General features: G+C 42.1%; 2 protein-coding genes and 1 long non-coding RNA gene across 3 annotated transcripts; all 3 read left to right on the forward strand.

The window, feature by feature from the left end:
- The first annotated feature begins 203 nt into the window (after window positions 1–203).
- On the forward strand, window positions 204–2,553 carry tmem53 (transmembrane protein 53). The gene is made up of 3 exons (XM_012825869.3): window positions 204–412; window positions 963–1,066; window positions 1,211–2,553. The coding sequence occupies exons 1-3, from the start codon at window positions 358–360 to the stop codon at window positions 1,901–1,903; spliced, it is 852 nt and encodes a 283-aa protein (XP_012681323.1). The 5' UTR covers window positions 204–357; the 3' UTR covers window positions 1,904–2,553.
- A 5,628-nt stretch (window positions 2,554–8,181) lies between these two features.
- LOC116219575 lies at window positions 8,182–15,300 on the forward strand. Its single transcript, XM_031563067.2, has 5 exons — window positions 8,182–8,347; window positions 8,758–10,736; window positions 13,925–14,215; window positions 14,601–14,638; window positions 14,817–15,300. The coding sequence occupies exons 2-5, from the start codon at window positions 9,507–9,509 to the stop codon at window positions 15,298–15,300; spliced, it is 2,043 nt and encodes a 680-aa protein (XP_031418927.1). The 5' UTR covers window positions 8,182–8,347; window positions 8,758–9,506.
- Window positions 15,301–15,332: 32 nt separating this feature from the next.
- Window positions 15,333–17,093, forward strand: LOC116219603. The gene is made up of 2 exons (XR_004163245.1): window positions 15,333–16,138; window positions 16,549–17,093. It is a non-coding gene; the product is annotated as an uncharacterized LOC116219603 (long non-coding RNA).
- Window positions 17,094–17,851: the final 758 nt, after the last annotated feature.

The raw sequence follows: 17,851 nt of genomic DNA on the forward strand, positions 1-17,851 counted from the left end.
GTTAAATCATGTGAAGTTGGCAATTCCAAGACAAAAAGACCCTTCATCAATTTGTACAAATGAATGTAGTTATGTCACACGATGTGACAACAATTAACCAAAGAGACAGATAATTAGGGCTTTTTAGTGAACACAGTTACTGGCTCTGAAATACAGGCCATTTTTTTCACATTTGAATTCCAATAGCAATTCAACCGGAACTGACTTGAACATCTTTCGCTGCCTCTTGTCGGACCTGAATTGTTACTCATGCACTCGGCAGACTGGCCTTTATCATTTTAAAGAACAACGAGTAGTGAAACGCGTCCAGTGGCGATAAATGGCACAGAGTTATCTGTGATTGCTGAAGAGTCCAATATGGGAAATGATGACATAGACTACAACATAGTTTTTCCAGAGGTATTGATTTCAGGTGAGCAAAATGGTTACAACCCGTTGCAGTTAGCTTGTTAGCAAGTTACCTGAACGTTAATGTAATGGTAGATGGTTCGCTAACTAGACAGCCAGCTAAATTTCAGTGACAACTGAATCTGCTGGCTAGGTAGCGTTACCTTATTAGCATGGCTAGCTAGCTGGCCATTTCATGTCAGTGGAGGTGTAGCTCTCCATTGAGATATGTCATTGTCTCCATTTTTCTGGCATAATCCTAATAAACAACGAAAGTCAACCTTTCTGGTCATGTTATCGAATAGGTTGCAGCTGCTGGTGGTTATTTTATTTATGGTGTTGGCTACTGGTGTTTTCTTTTCGTGCATGGTGTGATATTAGGTAATGTTGGATATAATTTGTATCATGAAAATAGTAGCCAACGCTGTTTTTCTGCATGAGTGAACAAGAATGAGTTTGCAGAACAATGTGAATCCAGATGTTTATGGTGTAAATTTAGCCTACGTACCAGTCACTTTGCCACAATGTTTCTTTGTATCTGACATTGATCTAATCTGATCTGATCTTTGTCTCAGAGAGGCACTGGCGTGGATTAAAGCAACCAGTTGTGATACTGCTGGGATGGGCTGGTTGCAGAGATAAACACCTCGTTAAATACAGCTCGATTTACACAAAACAGGTAACATTATGGTGGAGGCACATTACATTAACTGCATGGTGTAATATAGTATCCTCTAATGTTAACTATTAAGTAATTACAATACTGTAAATCTTTATATAGACTGATGTTAACCCATCTTTTTGTTGTTCCACCTTTTTGCAGGGATGTATAACTCTCCGCTATACAGCCCCTTTGAAGACAGTTTTCATCTCGGAGTCATTTGGTTACAAGGAACTGAGGCATACTGCTTTAAAGCTGCTAGAGACACTGTATGATTATGATGTGGAGAACAACCCCATCTTCTTCCACGTGTTTAGTAATGGGGGGTTCATGCTGTATAGGTACATGGTGGAGTACTTACAGAGGGAACAGCAGTTCAGCACTCTCTGTGTACTCGGGACGGTGGTAGACAGTGCCCCTGGGAGTGGCAATGTGACGGGGGCACTGCGGGCACTCAGAACCACCCTGGGATCCCACATTAACGTGTTTCTGCGCTACCTTCTCATGGCCCTCTTTGCCATGACGGTTTTCCTCCTTAGGATTGTCCTGTACCCCGTGACCAAGTTCTTCCACAAGGACCACTATGATGCCATGATGGACCGGCCGGCTCCTTGGCCTCAGCTCTACCTGTACTCTCGTGCCGACCGGGTGATCCGGCACACGGATGTGGAGCGGATGGTCGGGGTGCTCCGGGGGAAGCAGCTGTCTATCCAGAGTTTCGACTTTGCCACCTCGGCCCATGTGAGCCTGTTCCGTGACTTCCCCGAGGATTATTGTAGCCGATGCCTTGATTTCCTTAACAGCTGCATGACTAAGTCCGAACAGACCAAATTAAAAACGCGCCATGTTATATAGCACTGAAAAAAAGATTGTTGATCTTCAAAATGAATGGAAACTGTGTGTTCTGAACTACTGTATTAACCATTTGTTAATGTTTCTATCAATATCTTGTACTACTGTTCTATGAATTTTGTATGACTTTCAGCGCACTTTAAGATTTGACTAATGATAATTTTTGTGAAATTGAAATGTAATTTTTGCTTATTTCAGTTGCTTTCTGCTGTTATATTGTGAAACTGTGAATAAAAAAAATGACAGTTAATATTTATTAAGATTTTGAAAGAATGTGTGTACTGGACTAATGTGCCTTCTAGAAATTAAAAGCCTTTTTGTTCCTTAACAAGTGCATTTGGACATTTAGTTACAGGGAAATACAGGGTCAGGTCCTATACAAATGCCTCGGTTAATGTGGTGTTAGGTCTCATCACAAGTATGGATGCTAAAACGACATGAGTGTGCAAGGACAAGTATGGAAAGGTATGTGAAGCCACTGAAGTGCATTCTTTGCCAGCATTGCTACTTGATTGCTACTGGTTATTGAAGGACCGTGGCGTGTGTGAACACCGTACTGACGTATTGTACATTTCAGACGTAAGCCATATTCACTCGATGTTCTTACCCAATATGCTCTTATCTATAAATGATAATACACATTAACTAAACTTCAGTGTCTTGAAATGATTTTTTTTTGACCTGACAGTTATAAAGGGATATAGCCATTGATACTAGGGAGTTCTATTGCAGCAGAAAGCACATGGGTTGTTTTGTGACATGCCATTTAGGGCTGTGTCTCAGATATCTTACTCTTTGCATTATGTTCGAGGAGGGAAGACCGTTGCTATTTGCTAGACATTAATCCTGATGCATGTGGATTGCAAGCAACTACCACTGAGCTGTCTCGCAGATGCATCCACCTTGAGGGAGGTAAAATCTGCTTCCGTTTTCTCCAGCTCAGCCATTGCGAAGAGCAATAGGCCTTCAAATGGGTCAGACAGAGATGCTTATCGGACATCTGACTGTCATGGTTGACATTTTGTGAGGGAATCATTGGCATTTGTATCCTCGGAAAACTTGCCTCGGCACTTTATTTATCATTTAGAGCCACCAGTAAAGAAAAGAGACAGAGAGAAGTTTATTCATCTGCCAAGACGGATGAACACGGCTCAGTGGAGTGCACAGTGGCTGGGGTCCTTTCTGCTTTTGTTTTTGGGCTGCTCATGTGTCTAGAATGATTTGGATGAAACATCCGCAGGATACATATAGAATGTAGGTGACTTGGGGTAAAAACATCTGTTAGATTAATATTGTTAAATTAGTATATGTATATATTTGGAAAATAGATTTCAAAAGAGATCAACTTATTTTAGATGCTTTGTGTAGGTCTATGTTTGAACAATTTGTGCTAGAGTGTCTGCCCAAGAGTAATTCCAGTCACAAAAAAAAATGTGTTTGTGTCTCCAGTGAAGTTATTTCAGTTGTATAACTTAAATACATTGAAATAGTCCAATTCAAATTCGGTTGTATTTCAGCATATTATTTAACACTGGATGACATTGTATTCTGACACACCAACTGCAGAAATACCTCTTTAAAATCAGTAGGGGGCAGCAATTCCACACATACACTACACAGCTTCTTTGTGCCGCACAATACCACATTGTGGCTTTAAACTGCAGATGTGTTAAGAAACACCCAGTTTTCTCATCTTCACTGCTATATCATATCCATTGCTATATTTATGCCTTTCCATTTGAACAAGAGATTAGCTAAATTAAGTGCAAAAGATATTTAGTTTTGCAGTTTTCAAAAAATTTAAAAAGGGAAAAACATGGTTTTACAAAACATATGCCACATAGAAGAATACTGTGTAAAATTCCGACACGGTTAAACACATATGCGCTGTTAAACCTGGGAAAGGGTTGAAACTACAATCTCATGGCCTTCAAAGAACCTCCATGCTAAACACTTTATTATTGGATTTCATTTCTGTGGCAGGGCAGTGTAATTGACAGCCCGCTGCATAATGGCTGAGCCTCTGAAAAGTCCTGAAATTACCCTGGAAGTTAATGAAGTCTCACAGTTTGATGAAGGAAAATTGTGGTGGAGAGGGGTCAACAGGCCTCTTCAGCCCCCTCGTCCATGGAAAATGGCCGCTGTCAAGCTCTGCGCATTAGAGGAAGTTGAATGCTCACGCCGACAAAGCAGGCACAAAGATGAATGATACCGAGTCCTGGCACTTGGCAGATGACTAACATTTCCTCCTTCCATATTTAGGGGTTAGATTCTTGGACATTTTTTTCCCTCAGAAAATGAAATGCTTCTTTTCCTCATTCAATATATGACCATGAAATGGTTGGAATGTGGATTATAAAAAAAAATGTTTTAGTAATTTGCCAATTTTTATGTTGGCAACATTCAGTTTGAACATAGTATTCACCTCTGCCGTTACGCTGTACCTCTGCGTCAACTTTTAGTGCCAGTCCTTTCTCAGTGTCCATAGGTGGCAGTGCTGGGCAATGCCTTACAGAGACTAAAATCTAAAATGGGGATCTTCAGTAAAAGGAGAAACTGACCATAGCTGCAAATAGATTAAACAAAGCATCCTGAGGTTGAGGACAAAGACTTAAAGGCAAACTTCCACTGAAAGACACAACCGAAACATCTGTAGTTTTTATTTCACTTCCTCTAGACACTCACAGGTGCATGGCCCGAGGGCTAATGTGGTATTGAAGCAAAGTTGGGGTTTTGGTTGCTAAAGAAAGGACACTTTACAGATGTCACAAGAACCACACAGTACATATATATTTCTGACACAATTTTCATCTTAGAAGCGCCATGTGGCATTATCGATTTTATCTTTCCTGCAGCTTTGACGAAGATGCTATCTGACTTCTGTAAATGTCACATATTTTGTCCCAAGCTACCTCTTTAATGTTTTGAGTTGACAGGAAAACCTCTTTTTGGGTTAGGTCAGGGGTCTTTCAAACTTCAAACAACATAAATGCAGGATTTTCCAAACTGTGCACCTCTTTTTTTAAATTCCCTTCAGCTCTTTCCAAAGAGGCAGATAAAAACATTTTCTTTGGAATTATTAGTGTCAACTTCATTCATCATTTGCCATATTTTCCTAAACAATCAAGATAAAAAAATACAGATCAAATTATTGATCTAATTTATAGATGTACATGATGTTAGCATTTCTTTCTAGCTTCTAACAGACTGTTGGAGTCCTTTCAATGTACTTGTGTACTCCCAAAATAATCTGTCAGCAATGTGTTTAAAGGAGTAAGGCTTTATGCCAAAATGTGTTACAATGCCCCTGCTGCGGGAAAGAAAATAATAACACATTTTGAAGTGTGCACTTTCTTTCGCTACCTTGATTAAATATCCAGTCTACGCACCCAAAAAGAAGTTCTCTATGGGAAGAACCGCTGTTAAAGAAGTTACTTGGCAATGTGTTTAAATAAATCTGTACTATGGTGAAAATGATTGAATACAGAGCCCAGGAGAGTACCAGAGTCTATTTTTGTGTTAAGCACGAGAAAGCCAGCTGGGTTATGTATTCAAAAGTAATTTCTTGTTCGCCTTTTAATTTGGCTATTTACACGAATATTGGGCTTTGGAGTGTCACTGTCTCTTACACAGTAATTACACAGTGGCAGGTAAGTTCAGTTACCTTTAATTCTTCCATCTGCCCTCTGTATCTCTGAGCACTACACTCCTTGTTTGTCTCCTCTTCCCATTACACCTTGGCACATAGCCCTGATGGCTGCCCTGAGCTTGATGCAGTCACTCGGGCCCCGCTGGTCTGTCCCTCATCTCCCAATGTTTTTTTTTCGTCTTTGGCTGAGGTGATATGTTGTGACACAGCAGTCTTTTGGCTCGTCTTCCCTTAATGAGCAAAGCGTCCCACAGAACAAGTCGAGGACAGAAGTGGCCCCCCTCCCAGCTGGCATGAAAGATTGGGGGGGGGGGGGATGAGACCAAAGTCGTCTCCGCTTTGACAAACTTGAAAAGGTTCCCTGGCGTTTAGACGATGAATTGAAGACTCCGCCGAGGAGGGGGAGAGGGAGTGAGTGGGATTTTAGTTGGACTAGGCATGAAACCAAACTCCCCACCACCATGCGTACCAGTCCCCCAAACCCACCCCCAAACCCAGCTCGCCTCACCACCCGACCCCTCCTCCATCTCAGTTCTGCACTTATGAGACCAAGGGAGGGAATAAAGAAAAGAAAGGAAGATAGAGGAGAAAGAAAGCCCGCAGCGTGCGGATGGCAGCGCTCGGGAGTGCGGTGCGAGCAGGGTGTGTTCAAAGTGCCTCTCTGCTTTACACGTCTGCTTCAAGAGAACACCTCCGGCTCATCCAGGGCCCACCTGACAAGCCACGGTGCCTTGTTAAAGCGCTGTCAAATTAAACAAAACAAACCACGTGAAGTGAGAAACACACATGAACACACACACACACACACATATGCTCATATAGACAGTGCAACAACTGTGCCCACTGACGAGCAACAAGAGTGTGTGTGTGTGTGTGTGTGTGTGTGTGTGCTCTACAGTGTACAACAGTGTTCATGATGTCTGCACAATCATGTTTCTCTTTTCAAGGGAATGCGATGTGGATGCATGCAAAACAAAGAATGAATGCGTGTAAGTAGGTGTCTGTCTGTGAGAGAAGAAATGTGTGTGTGTGTGTGTGTGTCAGAGGGAGCGAGTCACACACACACACACACAGACCTACACACACACACCTACACACACACACACACAATCACACAGCCGGGGAGTGACGGGGGGAAGCATGGCTAATGAAGGAAAGAGAAGCTCTCCTGCCTGACAGGCTGCTACTCAGCGGCTCGCAAAAGCCCCGCACAGACACCACACACACACACACACACAAAAACGTGCACACATACCAGCCGCCTTTTGATTCTGCACCCAGACTTGTCATTTCAGCTCCTCGTTGGTTGGTTAACTTCTGAGAAGGAAACCTTTGTTTGATACTGTGGTTGTGTTGTTGTGCCTTGTTTTATTTTCTTCAGTGCTGAGATTACTTTAATTCAACTCACCTGCTAAATAATAGTTTGCGCCCGTGATCATTTTTGCATACCTGAACGTGAAATTATTTTAGGTGAGTTAGGTCACACGCACACATTAAGACCTTTTGTGTAGTGTAGTGTCAGGTATGTTAGGCAGCTGGTAGACACCATATTCATACCCCCCTTAGATTTAAACAATTTCAACAGAATGTTTTAGGGTACGTTTTTTAATTTCAAATTATTGGTGCACCATATCCTGCCGTATCTTCTTCCTTTTTCAGTCTGCCTGGGCAAATAGTCCTGGAGTTGGTTGAAGCATAATAGATTATGTAAATATGAGGGACCTTTGTGCAGAAAACCACTGGGCTTGACATCATAATAATCCTCCTTGTGTGTCTAAGAGGGAGGGAGTGTGTTTAACTTTGGTCCCATTAGTAAAAATCTTATGATTTATGCAGTTGCCGCTAGACTAATATCTTTAGAATTTTGTCTGGGAAGCCGATTCATCTTTAAGAGTGATGAGGGGAGGTTGCTCTCTATGCAAAACGCATTAAGGCTAAATGAGGAGTCTATTACTCAAATCGGGCTGATAATCCCTTAGCCAGACCCCACTAACTAAGCAGATTTAGATATGTCATCAAGATGACAGTTCCCACTTCTCAAGAGCATCACATGAACTTTACTTTTTGTCACAGACAAAACCACCTTCAAGCAACTGAATGCAACACCACCACCCCATATAACCCCATCAGCAAACTGAAATCCCACTGGAGTCCCACTTTAACATATCACACACACACACACACACACACACACACACACACACACACACACACACACACACACACACACACACACACACACACATTCAAATGATGTATCAGAAAATACTAACTATATCACCACTCCAAAGAGAAACAGCATTGTCAGTCACAAGAGTGTCTTTTTTGTCATTGCCTTCATGTGCTGTCAAAAAGAATGCCATTACTAAGTAAAGAGCGGTTGTGTCATGTGCTGTTGTGGTTGTGATGAGTTCTGTGTGGAATACTCTCCGTTGTAATTACCTGATATGGAATGCTGGTACACTAATTAAAAAGATGTCAAATCAGGGATACATCATACTAGTCATGCCTGCATTCATCAACACATAACGCATCTGCTCCCATATTACATGATACAGATCTACCTGGTGTAGCCCAGCTAAAAAAATCAGTCATGCGCATTGCGCATGCGCAGGAAATTCTCTTGTTCCGAGAACCGTTGAAGTTCAGCTGAAGTGCAAGCAGCGTGAACTTGATAACTTGATAACTTTGAAGGATAACGATATATATTTTCCTTTCCTTTCCTTTTTCGTCTCACCCTGTCATTTCACAAGCAGAGAGTGGATTGAATTCATTTTTTAATTAAGAAAAGAGCTTCGGTAAGTTTAAGTTTTCATACTGTAACGATCTCATATTGTACAGACAAGTTCAAACTCATAGAGCAATTTTAAAAACCAGTCGAAGCATTTATTTAATATTACAACCTTTTATTTCTCAACTGTACATAGTATTTTCATGTTTAATATTTGTATTGTAATATAACTTTGTTGAAAATGGGTTTATTACCGAATTGTATGTATATACTGTCCATACGGGTTTTGTTGGCCATGCAGGCTAATTGCATTTTGTGTTTAACTTAACGCCTGCGCGGCAGCGGAAAGATAACCACCTTTTAGGGCAGCTCGGTTTTCCACCTGTAGATTTAGATAAAAGATTTAGATTTAGTAAAGCTTTACGTAGATTTTAGATACTGAATATTAACACTCGAATCTATTACACTGTTGTGTAGATTGGTTTTAAGTTTGGATTTAAGAAGACTCAGAAAAGATGGCGAGCTTCCCACGGAGATCTTTGCACCCCGCGCATGGAGCATCAAACCTGTGGTAGCCTGGCCAGCTACCATAAGGTTTCTTCGACGACAGTTGAACAAGCACTTTGCATCTTTGCGCGTGGACAGATAAGTGCAATCCTTTTCACACTGAGAAGGGAATCCTTTGCATACACGAACACAGGACTGTTGATTGACTGATTTTCCATATTGTTTTTCATATTGATTTCCTGCATTGTTTTTTCCTGTTGAACATACTGAATTGGTACACTGTTTTTTAAGTGTATATTTGATTACTGAAGTGTTTCATATAGGGTGCATTTTCTTTTGCTACTTTAATTCGTATTGAATGTACATTTTGGTGCATATTTACATGTTTTTGTTATTTTCTTTTATTTAATTATACATTTACACACACTTATTCATACACTGACTGCAACATATTCAAATTTCTACATTAACATTCCAAGGAAACTGTACAAAATAAAGTGTTTACTATTTGCAAGCTTTTAGTTTTAATGGTGATTTCAACTCTAGTTTCTAGAATCTTCGTGAGTGTAGCTCTTTTCTACTAGTCCAGACAACACAGGTGCTACATAATAGTGGCGAGCTAGCCAGGAGAGTTGTGGCTTTTGTTTGTACAGTTTCCTCACCTGTTATTGCGAGAAATAATTTTTTTTCTTGTTGCCCTAACATTTAAGCATTTAAAAATGGATGTCATAAGATCTGAAAACATCAAAGTGCCTAATGCCTTGTTAGTCAGTGGATTGTCTCATTCTGAGGCTGATGATTATATTTTTGAGTTCCTACGTACATATGGCACTGTAAGCAGAGTCTTGCAGATAGATAGCCCAGATCCAGTTTTTCTGAATACTGCTGTTGTAGAGTACGACAGTGGCGCAGCTATAGAGAAACTTAAGTATGAACTACCTTTTTCCAAAATGTCCCCTTCTGAACCAAGTGTGATTCATCACATTAAACTGCTGTCTACTCTATTTACCACATCTCTCGGATCTAGCCTTACCAGTAGCTATATAACAGAACTGAAAAATGTTGCAAAATTAGGTGGCATAGACTTTGAAGCATTGCTTCAAGAAGAGTTAGCCAGAATCCGAGTGTCCACTAAAAGTGAATCTTCCACACAAGATGTAAGCTTGGGGAAATCCCCAAGCTGTCATTTAAACAGGGCTGATGTATCCATACGGATAGATGAGGATGAGGATGTAATTCAAGGAACTTGCCCTTTTCCAAAAGGGAACACTCAAAGCCCTTTACCCAGAATCTTGACTTGTTCAGTTCCCACTTCTGCAACAGCCATACGCTTACCAGTTGATCAGCTAAGTACCCCTGATGTTCAAAGATTAGTCGTCGAGCACATAGTGAAGGGTGATGATGTTTCTTCCAGGCATCGCTCTCTGAAACTAAGATCCTTCTCTGGGAAAAGTCCTGTTCCAGCAATGGAAGTTGATTATGAAACATGGCGGAGCCACATTGACTTCTATCTCAAGGATTCTTCTTTTCCTGATCTGCAAGTGGTTAGGAAAATTGTTGAAAGTCTCTTGTCTCCTGCAGCGACCATGGTGAAGCATTTAGGCCCTCAGGCGAGTTCTGCTTGTTATTTAAGTTTGTTGGATTCTGCTTATGCTGCTGTGGGCGATGGAGACGAACTCTTTGCAAAGTTTCTTAGTACAAATCAGAATGCTGGCGAGAAACCTTCTGCTTATTTACATAGGCTGCAGATCTCTCTCAGTGCAGTAGTAAAGAGAGGTGGACTACCTGCCAGTCAAATGGACCGCCAGTTGCTGAAACAATTCTGCAGAGGATGCTGGAACAACAGCTTGATCACAAATCTCCAGCTTGAGCGGAAATTAGATAACCCACCATCTCTATCTGAGTTCATTGCTTCTGCTACGGACAGAGGAAGACAAACAAGCCGCAAAGTCAAGCCGCATGAAACAGCATCTTGGCTTTCCAAAAGCAAAAGCTCAGTCCAACTTGCATGCTGTGTGTGACCCTTTTGCTGCTGAGGTTGACATGTTTTCTGTTACCTCTGACCTCCCCTCAGAAACCAAGAAAATGAGAATGCAAATAGCTGATCTTCAAGCTCAGTTAGCTTCTCTAAAAGTTTCAAAAGAACAAAATGTAGGGGCTAGCAGCAAAACAGAAAAATATAGAAAAACCAAACCTAAAGACTTCAAACAAGAGACACCACAGCAGTTTGCAGGGAAAGCGAATAAAAAGCCCAGACCTTGGTATTGCTTCAATTGCGGGGAAGATGGTCATATCTCACCCTCTTGTAGCGATGAGCCTAACCCAGCACTGGTTGAGGCTAAGAAAAAAGAACTTAGGGAGAAGCAAAGAGCTTGGGAGGAGCTTAATGGTTCTTTCAGCACTCCATCTTTAAACTAAAGTCTGCTTTCTGTTGGGGGGCAAATGGGAGCAGAACTAGGTAGTAATAGCCCCAAGCAAAACACTGTTTGTCAGCCTATCATACAGTCTCATTGTGTGAAAACCAGATGTAAACCACAGTCTAGATTAGGTGGGTGAACGGTGTACTGCCATGGTTAACATTTCCGGTGTTGACTGTAGCTGCTTATTAGACACCGGATCCCAAGTAACCACAGTGTCTCTTTCTTTTTATAATGATCATCTGTCAGCACAGCCAAATCAAAGCCTTTAGATCACCTCATAGAGGTAAAGGGTGCCAATGGCCCAATCTGTGCCATATCTTGGATATGTGGAGATTAGCGTGAAGCTCCCAAAAGAATTCATCAACAATGAAAACCCAGTTTCCACTTTAGCCTTGGTTGTTCCTGATGCATGCTCTAATAGTGAAGTAACATCCTTATTGGGACTAACCTGCTTGACACAGTCTACAGTGAATATCATGGACACAGCTCTAAGAGTAGGCATTCTTCAGTGCATGGCTATGGCACAGATCCTTAAAATTCTTGAGCTAAGGAAAAGTCAGAGCACCAGTGGACGAGTGGGACTGATGACACTTAAAGGGAGAACAAGACAAACCATACGGCTGGTCAGAGAGTTGCGTTGGATTGTTCCATTGAGAATTAATGCCATTTCCCAATGAACCCATATGTTTTAGTAGAACAACCCACACTGTCTTCCTTACCTGGTGGAATTCTTGTTGATCAATGTCTTATCACCTTACCTAAGAAGTCACCCAACAAGTTTGCTGTATGGGTCAGAACCAAACTGATCATGACATAACTCTTCATCTAAATTGTGTTGTTGCTCAGCTTAGTGTTGCTCATCAAGTCCTGGAAAAATCATCAAAATGGCAGACAAGTCTGGCATAATGTGCACAGGTTCTTACCAAAACTGTGCTCAGACAACTAGTTCCAGCTTTGAGGTTCGACTTTGGAGAATCCCCTCTTCCAGAGGAGTGGAGGAAAAGAGTTGCTCAGAAGTTGAATACTTTTTACTGATGTTTTTGCGCATCATGACCTGGACTATCGGCCATGCCACAAGGTTAAGCATCGCATCAACGCTGAAAGATGACACCCCCTTCAAGCAAAGACCCAGGCCTATCCATCCTCGTGACTTTGAAGCAGTCAAAAGACACCTTAAGACGCTTTTTTGATGCTGGTGTAATCCTGAGTCGGAATCCCCCTTCTCTTCTCCTATTGTAGTAGTGAGGAAGAAGAATGGCGATGTTCGACTTTGCGTAGATTATAGGAAGCTCAATTCTCAAACCATCAAGGACGCTTATGCGTTGCCCAACTTGGAGGAGGCGTTCTCTGCCCTCGCCTGGGTCCAAATGGTTCTCCGTTATGGACTTGAAGTCAGGGTACTACCAAATCGAAATGAGGAAGAGACAAACATAAGACGGCTTTTGTGTGTCCTTTGGGTTTCTGGGAATTCAACAGGATGCCACAGGGACAACAAAATGCCCCGAGCACTTTCCAACGTTTAATGGAAAAGTGTATGAAGGACATCAATTTAAAGGAGGTGCTAGTATTTCTGGATGACTTAATTGTCTTTTCTGCTTCTTTAGAGGAACATGAAAGCAAGGCTGCTGGACTTGTACTTCAGCGTCTGAGAGAAAATGGTCTTAAACTGTCTCCAGAGAAATGCAAATTCTTTCAGTCACGTGTCCCGTTATCTTGGTCATATTGTGTCTCATAATGGGATTGAGACAGACCCAGAAAAGGTCCGTGCATTGAAGACTTGGCCCAAGCCTCAGACCTTGAAAGAACTGCGGTCATTTTTAGGTTTCTCTGGATACTATCGCCGTTTTGTGCAAGATTACTCAAAGATAGTGAAGCCATTAACCAATCTGACCGCTGGGTACCCACCATCCAGCAAATGTCGAAAAAGCCTTCGCAGAATGTAACCTACTTGAACCCCCAAAGAACCCTTTTCTGACCGGTGGACGTCAGCATGCCAGCAAGCTTTCGAATGTATAATAGCAAGACTACATCAGCTCCTGTACTTGGGTTTGCCGACCCTAAGCTTCCCTACGAACTCCACACTGACGCCAGCACCACTGGTCTTGGAGCTGTGCTTTATCAAGAACAAGAGGGTCAGCAGGAGAGCTGTAGCTTATGCGAGCCCGCGGTCTGGTCTAAGAGTGAGGCCCGATATCCGGCCCATAAATTAAGAGATTTTTGGCAATGAAGTGGGCTATAGTTGAAAAGTTTCAGGATTATTTGTATGGGAACACCTTTACGGTTAGTAACTGATAACAAATCCGTTAACATATGTACTCACTTCGCGAAGCTTGATGCAGCTGGTTACCGCTGGCTGGCGGCATTATCCACCTTCAGCTTTCAATATCAAGTACAGGCCTGGAAGCAAAAATCAGGATGCGGATGCTCTCTCCAGAATGCCCCATGATGCACTAGACGACGACCCCTGCTTCTGCCGAAGAGAGTGCGAGGATCATGGAGTTTGCATCGCAGCATCTGGCTTCACAGGATTGCACAAAACTTACCTTGCAGTGTTGTAAGCTGCCGCCTGTCTCCGTCATCTGTCAGATGGAGGTAGTGATGACCTGCCTGATGTGACCTTAGTTGAGTCTCTTTGCCATGAGCGCTGATGCAGTTCCAGATGTTTTATGGCGATGAGCAAGAGTTTGAAAAATGTGTGTTAATACCTACTTTCACAGATGAGCCTGATCAAGCACCAAAGAGACGACCCCATAATTGGACGAGTCATCCAGGCTCTGGAAGCAGGGTGTTCAGTGTCTGGAGATTCGGATACTCACTCACACGACCTCAAGTTGATGATCAAGGAGTGGAAGCGTTACGTTATGAGAGATGGCATCTTGTATAGGAAACGCCAGTGTGACGACCACCTTGTTTATCAGCTTGTACTTCCTGAAGCGCTGAGAACCTCCGTGCTCAAGTGTCTCCATGACGATATGGGCCACATGGGGATCGATCGGACACTTGACTTAGTGCGTTCCCGCTTTTATTGGCTAGAATGTCATTCGACGTGGAGCGCAAGGTGAAAACCTGTGGACAATGTGTCAGGAGGAAAGCACAGCCTGAACGTGCTGCCCCCCTTAGTAAACATCAAAACATCCAGGCCAATGGAGTTGGTTTGTATGGACTACTTGTCAATAGAGCCAGATAGTCGCAACATAAAAGATGTTTTAGTAATCACAGACCACTTTACCCGCTATGCTGTTGCTATTCCAACAAGAGACCAAAAAGCGCGAACAGTAGCAAAAAGTCTCTGGGAGCATTTCCTGGTGCACTATGGATTCCCGGAACGGCTTCATAGTGATCAGGGCAGGGACTTTGAATCTCATGTCATACATGAACTCTGTGCTGTAGCAGGTATCAGGAAAGTGCGAACAAGTCCTTACCATCGAGAGGTAATCCTGTTGAGCGTTTTAACCGCACACTGCTGGATATGTTGGGTACGCTGAAAGACAAAGACAAAAGTCACTGGTGTGATTTTGTGAAGCCACTCGCTCAATGCGTACAACTGTACCAGAAATGAAGCAACTGGTTTCAGTCCGTATGAGTTGATGTTTTGGTCGACATCCCAAGATTACCAGTGGACATTGCCTTTAACTTGCCAGTCAGGGAGGCCAAATCTCAGTCACACTCCCAGTATGCTCAGAGCCTCAAGTCTCGTTTACAGGAGAGCTTCAAAACTGCTACTGCAAATGCTCAGAAGTTGGCTGATCGGAATAAGCAACGATTTGACAGGCGTGTGCGAGAATCCAAGCTTGAAGTGGGAGATCAAGTTCTGGTTAGAAACCTCCGCCTGCGAAATAAGCATAAATTAGCTGATAAGTGGGAGTCTGTTGCCTATCGTGTCCTGGAGAAGATGGGAAACTTACCTGTCTACAAGGTCCAGTCAGTAAATGGAGACAGTCCAACTCGAACCCTACATCGCGACCTCTTGTTGCCTTGCGGGTACTTGTTTGAGGAGAATGATGAACCAGCGGAACCGAAGCCTATTCGTCGTCCTCGAACCAGAGCAAATCTTTCTCGAGACCCCGACGAGGGACTTGATGAAGATTTCTGACGATGGATGACGACGAATCCTTCGGCCCCCCATCATTCACTGAGAAGAGGTTCACAAGGACCTATGACATCACAAGAGTTGCACCTGCTGCTCAACCTGTTGACAGTCAGTCATCCCCTGTGAAGCTGCAAGAGCCCTGCCCAATGACTGAACCTCCGGCAGAAGAGACCACTGATGTGCCCTGGGAGAATTCATCAGAAGGACGGAACAGTGCTCTGATGCCGGCAGAAGATGTGCCTGAAGTCGATCCATTGGTAGAGGGTAATGCAGAAGAGCAAAGCACAACAGACCCCAGTGGTGAAAGGCATGAAGTTGCTGAAATGTTGGCAGAAGAAAATGATAAACACACTGAAAACCATACTGAAACCTCAGAAACTGACAGACAAGCAGCTGAAGAAAGCATGCGTAGGTCTGAACGGGTGCGACGACCCCCAGGTCGTTTCCATTATCCCAAACTTGGAAAACCTTTGATTTCCTTTGCACAAACTATTTTAGAAAGCTTTAACAGTGTTCTTAATTCAATCAATGATAGTGATAATTCGCCAGTGATAATCCATATCTAGTTAGCTGGCGCATGCAGGGACGCATGCTCATTCAGGAGGGGAGTGTGTAGCCCAGCTAAAAAAATCAGTCATGCGCATTGCGCATGCGCAGGAAATTCTCTTGTTCCGAGAACCGTTGAAGTTCAGCTGAAGTGCAAGCAGCGTGAACTTGATAACTTGATAACTTTGAAGGATAACGATATATATTTTCCTTTCCTTTCCTTTTTCGTCTCACCCTGTCATTTCACAAGCAGAGAGTGGATTGAATTCATTTTTTAATTAAGAAAAGAGCTTCGGTAAGTTTAAGTTTTCATACTGTAACGATCTCATATTGTACAGACAAGTTCAAACTCATAGAGCAATTTTAAAAACCAGTCGAAGCATTTATTTAATATTACAACCTTTTATTTCTCAACTGTACATAGTATTTTCATGTTTAATATTTGTATTGTAATATAACTTTGTTGAAAATGGGTTTATTACCGAATTGTATGTATATACTGTCCATACGGGTTTTGTTGGCCATGCAGGCTAATTGCATTTTGTGTTTAACTTAACGCCTGCGCGGCAGCGGAAAGATAACCACCTTTTAGGGCAGCTCGGTTTTCCACCTGTAGATTTAGATAAAAGATTTAGATTTAGTAAAGCTTTACGTAGATTTTAGATACTGAATATTAACACTCGAATCTATTACACTGTTGTGTAGATTGGTTTTAAGTTTGGATTTAAGAAGACTCAGAAAAGATGGCGAGCTTCCCACGGAGATCTTTGCACCCCGCGCATGGAGCATCAAACCTGTGGTAGCCTGGCCAGCTACCATAAGGTTTCTTCGACGACAGTTGAACAAGCACTTTGCATCTTTGCGCGTGGACAGATAAGTGCAATCCTTTTCACACTGAGAAGGGAATCCTTTGCATACACGAACACAGGACTGTTGATTGACTGATTTTCCATATTGTTTTTCATATTGATTTCCTGCATTGTTTTTTTCCTGTTGAACATACTGAATTGGTACACTGTTTTTTAAGTGTATATTTGATTACTGAAGTGTTTCATATAGGGTGCATTTTCTTTTGCTACTTTAATTCGTATTGAATGTACATTTTGGTGCATATTTACATGTTTTTGTTATTTTCTTTTATTTAATTATACATTTACACACACTTATTCATACACTGACTGCAACATATTCAAATTTCTACATTAACATTCCAAGGAAACTGTACAAAATAAAGTGTTTACTATTTGCAAGCTTTTAGTTTTAATGGTGATTTCAACTCTAGTTTCTAGAATCTTCGTGAGTGTAGCTCTTTTCTACTAGTCCAGACAACACAGGTGCTACACTGGCTTACAACAAAACAGTCTTTATTTTCACTTCTTCTTTGCTGTGGTCATACAGTTCACTTTTCCTGCCAGCCCAAAAGGGTTATTCTGTAATGATTATTAGTGCTAAGATTTTCGTTCTTGCACCGTGTTGCCTTAAATGCTTTGAAACCTGGTTTGCAGTGGAGAGGAAACACACAAAAAAAACATAAATATGGCAGAGATAGAGCTGTGTGGTGCAATGGGTTTACTAGACATTTTAATTCTAAAATGTACATTTGACAAACACACTAACTGAATTGTCAGTATTTTTGAATGTATGGTTCTGGGAATTAACAGATATGTAAAACTTCACTGCAGTTGTCACAGTGGATGCACAGTCAACGTGTCACAAGTCTAAACGGACGAGTTGAAATTCCAGTACTTGTGTGTACTCGCTTATTCATGTTTTCAGGTCCAACATTCTGAGTTTGTCCAGAAGGGTACCTCACATATGGTCAAAGTGCTAGACTGTAAAACATTTGGTGTGCCATGTTTTGTAGTTGGTTCTTTGGGTTGCATCTGGCCTGGAGAGCTGCACACCTTGGCCCAGCGAGATGGGCGACCCTTACAAGGCAGATCTTGTTTTGAATGGCCGTTTGGTACTAATTAATGGACTGCGGCCCATTCCTGGCCTCGAGTGAAAC

This window comes from Clupea harengus, chromosome 25 (assembly GCF_900700415.2).
Source record: "Clupea harengus chromosome 25, Ch_v2.0.2, whole genome shotgun sequence".
NCBI lineage: Eukaryota > Metazoa > Chordata > Actinopteri > Clupeiformes > Clupeidae > Clupea > Clupea harengus.

Excerpts from the sequence above, each read along its gene's own strand:
- tmem53 (XM_012825869.3), top strand. The coding sequence starts at position 358 with ATGGGAAATGATGACATAGACTACAACATAGTTTTTCCAGAGGTATTG. Across the intron at positions 413-962 it reads TCCAGAGGTATTGATTTCAG|AGAGGCACTGGCGTGGATTA; the intron begins GTGAGCAAAATG and ends TCTTTGTCTCAG. Across the intron at positions 1,067-1,210 it reads GCTCGATTTACACAAAACAG|GGATGTATAACTCTCCGCTA; the intron begins GTAACATTATGG and ends ACCTTTTTGCAG.
- LOC116219575 (XM_031563067.2), top strand. The coding sequence starts at position 9,507 with ATGGATGTCATAAGATCTGAAAACATCAAAGTGCCTAATGCCTTGTTA. Across the intron at positions 10,737-13,924 it reads GAAGACAAACAAGCCGCAAA|ATGAGCCTGATCAAGCACCA; the intron begins GTCAAGCCGCAT and ends CTACTTTCACAG. Across the intron at positions 14,639-14,816 it reads CAAGTCCTTACCATCGAGAG|ATTACCAGTGGACATTGCCT; the intron begins GTAATCCTGTTG and ends CGACATCCCAAG.